Source organism: Magallana gigas, chromosome 6 (genome assembly GCF_963853765.1).
Source record: "Magallana gigas chromosome 6, xbMagGiga1.1, whole genome shotgun sequence".
NCBI lineage: Eukaryota > Metazoa > Mollusca > Bivalvia > Ostreida > Ostreidae > Magallana > Magallana gigas.
Window position 1 is genome coordinate 43,690,740 of NC_088858.1, and position 12,661 is coordinate 43,703,400.

Genomic DNA, 12,661 nt, shown 5'->3' on the forward strand with positions numbered 1-12,661 from the left:
GGGGCCACGGAAATTATGCATGGGATTTGTTTTCGAATGCAGTTAGAATGGCATGCTGCAGCAGCCACTTCAATGTAAACAATTATGCATGTACGTGCAAGGAAACTTTTAGCAGGACCTTTTGAAATTAAAGTTTTAGCACTTCCTTAAAGATGTAGTTCTATGCAGGGTTTGAAAAGCATTAAAGGTTGAAGTTTGGGTTTTGTACATTAACCAGATCTAGAGTTCAGAATCCACTTTTACCCATGAGGATGCTAGATCATGGGCCTTGCATAACATCTACATGTATATAACATCGGTTATCTAATTTTTTAGTTAATGGCTAAATTTAAGAAAAATCCCTTTAATGTTGAACCTTTGATTGAGAGTTTCTTAATTGTTAAATTAAACAAATGGTTAACTTCTTTTAACAATGCAAATCAATTTATAATGATCAACATTTTGAGATATCGTTTTTTTTTTATCGTTTTTAAGCATTTCTGCGATATTTTTGTAGTGTTTGCCATTCCATTATAAAAATGAAAAAGTTAGATTTAACCAACAGAAAATATGCAAAATTATTTTGACTAACAAATAAAATTTTAACTTTAAATATTATAGTACGTCCAAAGAAATTCAATAAAATACAAAAATCAAAAGATTTGGACCCAGTTCTCTCTGTTTTGTAATTACATGATTCTATATTTTATATTCCTAACTCGTTGAAATGGTTATATTCGCTTGGCAATGATCGCGACTAATACACCATTTCAGCTCGCTCGGTTATTGATCAATAATCAAATGACAAACAATGGAGTAGTTATGAACGCAACCAGTGTTCAAAGTAAATATGTAGATATGGTAAAAGGATATCTAGGGTTTTTAAATGTCTATTTTAAAAGAAAAAATCTGTTTTTTATATCATTTTTATTTTGTAGAAAAAGACAAGTTACAAATAATATAATAGAATATATGCAAACTCATTTAAAGAAAATATAAAACGCTGTATTTTCCTAAATAAGAAAACTTGGATGAATAAATTAAGATAAAACAATCAACCTTCATAAGGCACAAAGCGATGAATGATTTAAAATTTAAAGAACTGAAGAATATTCAGTTATGTAACCAAAGAGATTATTGACAACAATAGCCTTTAAAAGACATTTTGTAATACTAAATTTATGTATGAAAAATACTTAAAAACTAGTTTTGCGACCAGGGCCAAGCATTTTGATGGTCACAAATAAATGTGATCGGAGAAAATGTATTTCTAAACAATGGTCCTTTCCCATCTAAACTGAGATGCCAAAGAGAACTAATGGCTCCTTCATAGCTGTTGCTGTACATCAATGGAAATTCATTTGTAACTTTAAAACTTCCAGAGCAGGCTTTGTAGATAGATGAGGAACCTTCTCCAATGGAACATACCGGTCGACACACTCGGCCACAGCTATTATAAGCAGAAAGATATGTTTCTGTGTATTTGTCAGAGGGCTTGCGAACGGCAATCTGCAAAATTGCTGAAGAAACAGCTTGGCGTTCATCTAAAATAGCATATTCCTTGTATTTTCCGTGATAATTCAAACCATCGGATTGCACATATATCTTTGTGGCCCCAGAACCCGACGGTGCACATCTTTGTTTGTAAAGGACACGGTTTTCAACACCAATTTCTTTACCGCCATCAGAGAAGCTTGACGGATCATACATATCATGTCCATCAGCCGATCCAGTTGAGTTGAACACGTCACCCTTTGGACGTTCATATATAACACGAACATTCAAATAAACCCAATTTTCAGGAGCAAAATGACCATCAATTACGAATGTGTTCGTATATGATCTATCTAATGCAGCGAGAGTTTCTTCGTGGTTTTTTAGCAAGCCTGCATTATTATTTCCATCTACACTACGTTTGCCTCGAATAAAAGGTGTAATTGGCAAACCAACTGGACGTCTGGCAATTGCGGGAATTCGTCCCGTCCTTCTTACAGATCTAGCTACACAGGTACCTTGCAAACAAACCAAAAACGGACTCCCTCCACACGTTGGACATCTGGGTAGAGGAGTATAACTTACGATTCTATCATAACGATCAGCAAAAGTTTCCAAATTTGTCATTGGTCTTACAAAAGGCATAAAGTTTACTCTTTGGAAAAACTCATGACCCTGTGGAACATTTGGTCCTCTAGGATAATCTCGTTGGGGATCAACACCTCTCGCTCTCTGATTGTTTTTAAACATGTACCACATATAATGGAACATTGAATGTAGGAACCAGAAAACAGGATCAAAGGTCGAGGTATCAAGGGCTGAAAAATGACCATCTATGTGATTATGAACTGCATTATGGTGAACCTCGATGGAAAACACACTCATCGCAGGTTGCGGTTCGGTGATTTCGCTGGTTCTTGTTCTGCTTAATATAGCTCTGAGGACATCTCGTCTGGGTAATTGAAGACCACCTTAAAAAGCAATCGTAAATCATATGAAATTATTACAATTACATGATCGCAGTTTTGTTTTTGTTTTTATAAAAATGAAATTATAGTTTACTGTAATGATATTTAACAAAATACAATTGAATCAAATCAAAGATATTATGTTATATTATGTTATTTGCTTGGATTAACCGTTTAACATCTAATACTTCCAATTACCTGCACCAACGTTTCTGATGATTGGAGTATTTTGGGGCGTAACCCAGTTGCCACAAAAGCCTGTCCTTACTGGTCCATTCCCATTTCCAAAGAAAGTATTTGACCAAATAGCTGAAGAAGTAGGATCAGTCATTGCTCCATCCATCATGAAATCCCAGTATGGAATGGGTGTTCGACAGGCCGTTTCCATTCTTTAAAATACAGGAGAGAATATATATATAGTTCAAATAAGCATTTCACTTTGCTAAAAATTGAAATTAAACGTATACATTTATTTGATTTAAACAAACTTACGCAAGCACATAAAGACTGTGTCTACCAAGAAATCCGGGACCATTATGCATCAGCTGGGCAGCTTGTCCAGAATGAAGAGACCCAATTAAATCGTAGGTATTTGTATTGGGGTCTATTGTCTATGAAAGTAAATTCATGATAATGTCTTATATTGAAAGTGCATGCGGTTAATAAAAAAGGAAACAATTTTTACTCATGATCAGAAATATGCCTAATAGCATAATCGTAGTTATGCTAAATAATTGTATCAAAATAGTTGACAAACTATAATATCTTTTAGATTTTAAATGTACTTACAAAATCCCTTTTCAGTCGATTTAAGCATCCGAATATCCTGTTCCGCTGAGCCGCAGACAGAGTTCGAATCTCGCTTCTTACACGCCATGTAGCGGTGACCTGCCGCTTATTTCTAGCTTCTTGTGCCTCTGCATCAATCTGACGGAAAAGAGATTTTAGGTATTGGACTCCCTCCACACTGATGTTCTTCTGTGTATTTCTTTCAAACTGTGAAAGGGAGTATTTCCGGAGACAGAAATCTTCGATTAACTTTCCGGGAACTTCAGCCACGCTCGTATTTAAAGACTTATAGAAAAAGCATTCGAGTACGTCAGTGGGAGTTGGTATTTTCTGGACAATTCCATAGACTGACGGCAGGCATACAGCCAACACCAATGAAATGATTTGATGGTTTGGATTTTTCATTCTGTAAAAGATGTTTAAAACAATTGGCATAATTCCTTACAATTTAAAATCCAAATCTGAAAATAAACTTACTATTCTTTTCATTCTATTTTTTTTTTTAAAGTAAGGAAGTAAAATTCAAAATAAATATTTATGACAGAAAAAAATAACGTTTCTGAAGAACTTATAGCAAATAAAATTAGGGTGTTCCTTAATTGTATGTTTACTTACCTTTCCTGTGTTTAATAGAAAACTGTTTATCTTCTTCTTTTGCGTTCCTTTTATATACATGAACGGAAGTCTAAAGGCAGTATATAATATGATTGATTAATTATAAGATTGAATCGGCGCACAGAAAGAAATTCCAGGATGCTCAATCAAATGATTTTTAAACACTTTTAAATAATAATTCGTTTAAAATACTATTTATATATTAAGACAATGACACTGTTGAATCCAAAAACCGCAGGTATTTTTAAACACTTATGACAGATTTCTTCCCATCCGTTCTTGCAAAACAATTCTAATAACTTTAATACAAACAAAATAAAATCGGTTCAGAGAAGTCCAGATATCATTTGAATCCATCCTCTAATGTTTTTCTCTTCATAATTTCCTTTTTGTAAAATTTAAAAAAAATTTATCGTAATAATGATCTGTCATTTTCTGTCTGCATTATCAGAGTTATTATTTTAAATGCTAAAACAAATAAAGAAGAAAACTACGAGAATGACAATGTGGTTGGCCTGATGTTATACATTATGTTACCATATATTAATATAATTGTCAATTAAAAATGAAACTATAACGAATCTAATTATGAAGATGAGCGTAAAAAACCCAAACGGAAAGCCCTCCAGAAATCCTCTTTATATTACATAAAGATAATGTACGATCAGACTCGGGGATGAAAAAAAGTTTTTACAAGTGCTCTGAAGCTTACTGAAACCTTTTGAAAATGATACCCTTGTTAAAATATACATTATTCATCTACGTTGACTTTTTAAAAATGTATTTTATTATTTATCCATATGCAAATTTTGTATTTCTAGATAAGTACACGCGTTTGTTAAATGAGATCAAGGATAATGATATGATTTTAAATTATGATTCCAACGTTTTTCCAGTCAGTAATATTTAGTTTACATATTATATGGTGAATATATTTATGCCCGATCGATTACATGTGAAGGGGCATGGTCACGATTTTGGTCAAATTTTATTTTTCTGTTTTTATTATTTGCAATGCTTTAGGAATGCATTTCTAATGATCAAATGAAGTTTTGGTGCCAGTCGTTGAGTTTTAAGCAATATACCTGGCTCACAATTCTTCGTCATGTAAACAAGTCTCGTGTCCTGATTTTGTTTACATAGGTCGAATATACTGGTAAGAAAAAATTTTCAAGCTGATTTGTCTATCTTATTATTCATTTCAAGCATAAATAAACAGTTCCTCATGATTAATACATTCAATTTAGGTCTAAAAGGTGAATTTTTACTTCAACATTCAAAATGTAAACAAACGGTTTGTTTACAAAGGGAAGAATTGCAAGCTCTGTAACTCATTTATAACTCATCAAATGGCACTCAAATGTTGGTTGCCTATTAAAAATGCCTTACTGAAGCATTGTAAACATTAAAAAATCGAAAACATAATTTTTGACCAAAATCGTGACCATGCCCCTTTAAGGTATCATTTTTTCTTAACCACGTTTGATTCAAAAGATAACTAAAAGACCTTCGTCCGACTACGTTCATCATGGTCATCAGGTTAAAGGGGCTCTCTAAACGGAACACATCCTCACTTACTCGATAATTATAAATGGATTACCAATTTCGGTTCATTTTAAATTGAACACACATAAATATGTCAAATAACCCCTCAAGGGGCCTCATTTGCAAAAATGAATTAAGGTTCTAGCAACTCTTATGGTAAACACGAAAAATACATGCTTACAAAATAGTAATTGTGGTTATTCTAAAAACTTTGAACAATTATTGCCTGGGAGAAGTAAAAAAGACATATTTTTATCAACAAACATGTACAGGTGAATCTTCGCGAGACCTGTATGTGCTTTGTTTACACTTAATGAGATGGCAAATTTGCACCTACATGTATCTATCAAATGGTTAAGAACGATGTAGTGACCGTTGCTAAACGAGATCTTGCCCCGAGGTTATAAAACTTTCTTGAGTACAATCTTATACTCCAAATCACTATCTATGCTCTAAATCGTAATCTTACTCAAGGTTATCGAGGTTATAAAAACTGTCCATACTAACATTCGTACTCCGGCTGAGTACAAAACAGCGATTTACTGAGTAAGCGGTGAATCTTTCTCAAAGTCGTACTCAAAACATTTAATCTATACGAAATTAAGTGCAAGCATTTTAGATTGTAACACATCGTAATTTTTCATCACAATTACACGTTTATTTATGAAAATAGAAAGTGTTTACCATTTTTATCAAATAAATATCTATTTTTTATGAATATGAATTTAAGAGTAAGTACAAGCTGCAACCAAAATTATCAAACTTACTTTTGGATATGTCACTTCATTAATTAATGTTCAAATAATGTACGTACAAAATAATTAAGTTGTAATAGCTCGACTTCCTGAGAATTCAACGGAAATAGTTCAAACAATTCATAATATTTACAAGTGAGTTTAAATCAAATCGATGAGATTGATAAAACTAATATTCGAGGTAGCAGAAATTTGGTGTAAATAATTTTTTTTATCCGAAACATTACGTTTTTTCAAATGCTGTACAAACCTATGCTAGGCAAAGAGTCATTCGCATCGACAATCATTGCAGGTAAAACTAAAGGAAGTGTAAAACATAAATTCTAAAACATACTTAGTTTTGCATACTCAGAGTGTTTTTTACTGTAAAAATAGGCTTCAAAATAAAGATGAACTTATTATAACATGGAGATGAATATGGATAAGAAACTTACTTCGAATCTTACTGAATACATGGAAGAAGGACGTTTTCAAAGCATTATCAAAACTCCATCGATTTCAGAACGACAACAATTGTACATTTGAAGAGCTGATCATGACAGACTGGGTGCAATAATTATATGTCTCTGTCTTTTTAAAGCTATTATATAATTTGGTATTTAATTGTTTAATTTTGGCGATACAGAGACTCAATTGTACCCCTAAAAGATTTAAGTGAATAACATACCGAAAACTGTAATTTGGTATCTTGTAAACAACTTGAACTCATTGACCATATACATGTTATTATACATTTATTTTACTTACGTTCACACATTTAAAACAAGTAACTTGAAATTTTAAGAAAAAGTTATGTAGTTGTTCATAAACGACCACGGGAAGATGACTGTTATATGGAATTCAACTTTTCGTTTGTTTTTAGGTCACCTGAGTCACTCAGGTGACCTATTGCAATTGGTCTTCGTCCGTCGTCGTGCGTTGTGCGTCGTGGGTCGTGCGTCGTGCGTTAACAATTTTACAATTTTTAACTTCTTCTTGAAAACTACCAGGCCAATCGTTACCATTTTTGGTGTGAAGCATTTCTATGGTAAGAAGAATCTAAATTGTGAAATTTATGGCTCTACCACCCCTGGGGTGCCACGGGCGGGGCCAAATATGCAAAAAAAGCCAAATTTTCAAAAATCTTCTTCTTTACTTCCACACATGTGAGGAAAAAACTGAATGCATGGTTATGATGTCCATGAGGCCCTCTACCAAAATTGTGAAATTTATGGCCCCTGGGTCAGGGGTTCTGGCTCTAGGGTGGGGCCAATATGGCCATATAGTAAAAATGTATTAAATCTTAGAAAATCTTCTTCTCTACTACCATATATATTTGTTAAAAACTAAATGCATGATTATGATGTCCATGAAGCCCTCTTCCTAAATTGTGAAATTCATGACCCCTAGGTCAGGGGTTCAGGCTCTAGGATGGGGTCAATATGGCCAAATAGTAAAAATGTATTAAATCTTAGATAATCTTCTTCTCTACTATCATATATATTTGTTAAACACTAGATGCATGATAATGATGTCCATGAAGCCCTCAACCTAAATTGTGAAATTCATGACCCCTGGGTCAGGGGTTCAGGCTCTAGGGTGGGGCCAATATGGCCATATAGTAAAAATGTATTAAATCTTAGAAAATCTTCTTCTGTACTATCATATATATTTGTTAAATACTAAATGCATGATTATGATGTCCATGAAGCCCTCAACCTAAATTGTGAAATTCATGACCCCTGGGTCAGGGGTCAGGCTCTAGGGTGGGGCCGATATGGCCATATAATAAAAATGTATTAAATCTTAGAAAATCTTCTTCTCTACTCCCATATATATTTGTTAAACTTAGTGTTTAACAAATATATATGGGAGTAGAGAAGAAGATTTTCTAAGATTTAATACTCCCATATATATTTGTTAAAAACTAAATGCATGATTATGATGTCCATGAGGCTCTCTACTAAAATTGTGAAATTCATGACCCTTTTGTTAGGTGTTCATGCTCTAGGGTGGGGCCAATATGGCCATATAGTAAAAATGATTTAAATCTTAAAAAATCTTCTTCTCTACTCCCACACATGTGGGCAAAAAATTGAATACATGGTTATGATATCCACAATCTCCTTTACCTAAATTGTGAAATTCATGGCCCCAGGGTCAGGGGTTCAGGACATGAGGGGGCAATATGGCAATAAAGTGTTAATGCATATAATGTTTAAAAATCTTCTTCTCTATTCTCACACATCTGTATAAAAAAAACCCGACTAATAATTATGTTTACCAGGAAGTCCTCTACTGAAATTTTAATTTTCATGTCCCCTGGGGTATGGGTTTTGACTCTAGGGCAGGGCCAAAATGGATGTATAGATGTCAATGCATATAACGTTAAAAAATTATCTTCTTTACTCCCACACACCTGAAAGGAAAACTGAATTCATTATTTTGTAGACCAGATCTTTTAGTTTTTCACCAACATTATAGGTTTCACAGTTCTTTTTGAATTAAATGTGGTTGTCATTACAAATTTATAATTTTTCTACTCCAGTATGAAACCTAATTAATTAGATGCATATATGAGACTCCATGACAAGTTTGTGTATTGGATATATGCTACTCAGGTGACCGTTAAGGCCAATTGGCCTCTTGTTACTGAATTACCCTGAACTTGTTTAATTGCAATTAAATAATAACAAAAATTATAGCTTTTTAAAAGAAAAACCCAGTTGTACGACTCCATGCATTTCATATTTTATATCTGAATTCTAAGAATCTACATAGCTGTGTGGCTGATATCCATCGTCAGTATGTTTGTAAGAGGATTTTTCTTAGTAATGAGTTGTCATAAAGATAACAAATTGCATTTCAATTTTTCAATTGTTTCCTCATCAAATCCACGTATTTGGACTTTTTTGTTGACAGAAGCAAATATTTTTCGGCTTTTTCTGACGTTTGTGTCAATTTATTTCCTATTTCAATGTTATTCAAAATATATTCACGACATAAAATTTCTAAATTATGTATAGGATATTAAGGGTACGGATCGCAAATATATTTTGCAACCTAGTGTCTGCAACATAACCAGAGTATCACAAGTTTAAAAAACGCATGCAAAAGAGCATCGTCCTCATAATATTAACATATTTATTATATTTACATATTAACGAAACTTGTTCACCGCTAAATAACCAAATCATATAATTTGAAACCCGTCAAAACACTTTCATATCGTTATAGATAGAACTATCGAAGACACATCTTTCTTCAAACATTTCTTCTATTGTTTTCATGATAATTTTTGCTTAACAATCCCATTCGATTTTGCGGGATGTCTGTACCAACACTGTCTAATATTATGCGTAATGCCAGATTTTAAACCATGAATATGCATATAAAAGTTCAATTTTCCTTTAAATTACAGACTTACATGCTTACCAAGAGGCGGATGTAAAATATTTCCGTTTTGTTTAACTGCTCCAACTATATGAGCTTCATGCTAATTCCATGTACATGTAACTTGCAGATTTGTAAAATTACTCTATATATTTGGGTGTGACTATGAATGGTTGTTAAATAAAACTTATGATAAATGATGTGAACTTCTTTACCTCTATGTAAAATTTATTATCTAGTGACCAATAAAAATGCAAATGAATTTTCCTTTAACCTTTCTTCCAGAAATCTTAAGAAACTGTTATCAATAAAAAGAATTAAACCAAGAACATCAAAAGTATTTTAAAATTTAAGAGATTTGTTTTAAATAATAAACAGCTAATACAGTTTTTAGGTTTTCGTTATGTAATTAAATTAAATAAAAATTTATACAACTAAACTGGTAAATAAGAATCACTTAGAGTATTCTAAATGGCAAATGTTTAAAAAAAAAAATGTAAAAGAGACGTGTTAACAATTTTAAGGAATGGTTGTTTTTTACTGAAACATTCCTAACTACCTATGAAATTCATAGTCTCAAATTTTATAAGTTTCATAAGCAGAACTGCATACGTAATATTTAGGATATCTAATATATGACAATTTATGAGATTTTTCATGTACAATAAAGAAAAATGTAACCTCAGAGCTAGTAGCAGGTTATAATGCTAGAATAACAAAGAATGCAAACACACCGGGATTCAAGGACATTCACCTTACGCCTTGCTTTGAAAAATAAAATGCGTCACTGCATCAAAAGGATAGGTGAATCCATTTACATGTAGATGGATTAGTTACACTTCCTATTATTACATGTCAAAATATTGACGATGAAAATAATTTCCGTACCTTTCCTGATACATAGAATACATGGTTTCTTGTTAATTACGTCTACCTTAAAATATTTTTGTTGCGAGGGTCTATAGAAAAGTAACAATAACAGTTTTTGTGTTATACGATTGTTTTTCGAAATAATCTTGATTCAAATATCCTTTTTAGCTCACCTGAGCTGAAAGCTCAAGTGAGCTATTCTGATCACATTTTGTCTGCTGTCCGTCTGTCCGTCCGTCTGTCCAACAACTTTTCATATTTTCAACATCTTCTTAAAAACTACTGGGCCAATTTCAACCAAACTTAGCACAAATCATCTTAAGGCAAAGGGAATTCAAAGTTGTGAAAATTAAGGGCCACACCCGTTTTCAAGGGGAGATAATTAGAAATTAAGGAAAAATTTCGAGTAATTTTAAAAAATCTTCTTCTCAAGCACCATAAAGCCAAAAAAATGAAACTTGTGTGGAAGCATCCTCAGGTAGTGTAGATTCATCAAAGTTGTGAAAATCATGACCCCCGGGGGTAGGGTGGGGCCACAATGGGGGGTCGAATTTTTACATAGGAATACAGGGAGTAAATTTTTAAAAATCTTCTTTTCAAAAACTAATCAGCCAGGAAAGCTGAAACTTGTGTGGAAGCATCTTCCTGTAGTGTAGATTCAAAGTTGTGAAAATCATGACCCCCGGGGGTAGGGTGGGGCCACAATGGTCGGTCGAAGTTTTACATAGGAATATAAAGAGTAAATCTTTTAAAATCTTCTTCTCAGAATCTAATCAGCCACGAAAGCTGAAACTTGTGTAGAAGTATCTTCCTGTAGTGTAGATTCAAAGTTGTGAAAATCATTACCCCCGGGGGTAGGGTGGGGCCACAATGGTGGGTCGAAGTTTTACATAGGAATAATTGAGTAAATCTTTAAAAATCTTCTTCTCAAAAACTTAATCAACCAGGAAAACTGAAAATTGTGTGGAAGCATCCTCAGGTAGTGTAGATTCTAAGTTGTGAAAATCATGACACCGAGGGTAGGGTGTGGCCACTATGGGGATAAAAGTTTTACATAGGAATATATCTATAGAGTAAATTTTTAAAAAATCCTCTTCTCAGAAACTAATCAGCCACGAAAGCTGAAACTTGTGTGAAAGCATCCTCAGGTAGTGTAGATTCCAAGTTGTGAAAATCATGACCCCTGGGGGTAAGGTAGGGCCACAATGGGGGTCGAAGTTTTACATAGGAATATATAGAGTAAATCTTTAAAAATTCAGAGTTTGATGTAGCTTTATATCCCATATATAAACAATTGTTAAGGATCTTTTTGAGAATTGTAATACTCAACATGTGATATGACTATAAAATCATCCTGTTAGGAAAGGGACTAATGATTATAAACATAAGAATATCCAGGGGGAAAATGGATTTTTTTTTAATACAGGATCTACATGTATTATTGTACATTGTCCAGATTTTGGTCAAATTTTATTTTTCTGTATTTATTATTTAAAATGCTTTATGAATGCATTTCTAATGATTAAATGAAATTTGGGTGCCCGTCGATGAGTTTTAAGCAAGATACAGTGCACACAATTCTTCGTCATGTAAACAAGGCCCGTGCCCTGTTTTTGTTTACATAGGTTCAATATACCAGTAAAAATATTTTTTAAGATGATTTGTCTATATACTTATTCATTTTAAGCATAAATGAACAGTTTCTAACGATTAACACATTCTTTTAAGGTCTAAAACTGGAGGTTTCACTTCAACATTCAAAATGTAAACAAAAGCTTTGTTTACATAGCGAGGAATAGTAAGGTCTGTCACTCGCTTATAACTCAACAAATGACACTCAAATTTTGGTTGCCTATTAAAAATGCCTTACTGAAGCATTATAAACATTAAAATTGAAAAAATTATTTTTGACCAAAATCGTGACCATGCCCCTTTAAGCTGATTTTATCATACCTATTGTTCCTCATGTGAGCGATGTGGTACATGGACCTCTTGTTTAAATTGGATTGGGAAAATATTATACAAACAAAACACAAATACCATTTAGAAAAAGAAAATATTGAATATGTTGTAAAAAAAAAAAGACTAAAATTGCTAACGTATAAAATTTCCATTCCCTCAGGATTGTTTTAAAGTAGATTTCGGACTTAAAGGGGCATGGTCACAATTTTGGTCAAAATTCAATTTTACTGTTTTTTATTATTTACAGTGCTTTAAAATGTATTTCTAATGATCATGTGAAATTAGAGAGTCAGGCGCAGACTTTTGAGCCAG

At 32.9% G+C, this 12,661-nt stretch overlaps 1 protein-coding gene across 1 annotated transcript; it reads right to left on the reverse strand.

Moving 5' to 3' along the window:
* Positions 1–889: 889 nt before the first annotated feature.
* Positions 890–3,976, reverse strand: LOC105332955 (tyrosinase-like protein 2). The gene is made up of 5 exons (XM_011435713.4): positions 3,846–3,976; positions 3,231–3,636; positions 2,934–3,052; positions 2,640–2,830; positions 890–2,444 (listed from the first exon to the last, which is right to left on the reverse strand). The coding sequence occupies exons 2-5, from the start codon at positions 3,633–3,635 to the stop codon at positions 1,183–1,185; spliced, it is 1,977 nt and encodes a 658-aa protein (XP_011434015.3). The 5' UTR covers position 3,636; positions 3,846–3,976; the 3' UTR covers positions 890–1,182.
* Between the last annotated feature and the right edge of the window lie 8,685 nt (positions 3,977–12,661).

Bases quoted from the DNA above. Each gene is read 5' to 3' on its own strand.
- LOC105332955 (XM_011435713.4), bottom strand. From the start codon at position 3,635: ATGAAAAATCCAAACCATCAAATCATTTCATTGGTGTTGGCTGTATGC. The intron at 3,053-3,230 runs GTAAGTACATTT...TTACTTTCATAG, and splicing joins ATCGACTGAAAAGGGATTTT to ACAATAGACCCCAATACAAA. The intron at 2,445-2,639 runs GTAATTGGAAGT...TTGCTTTTTAAG, and splicing joins CATCAGAAACGTTGGTGCAG to GTGGTCTTCAATTACCCAGA.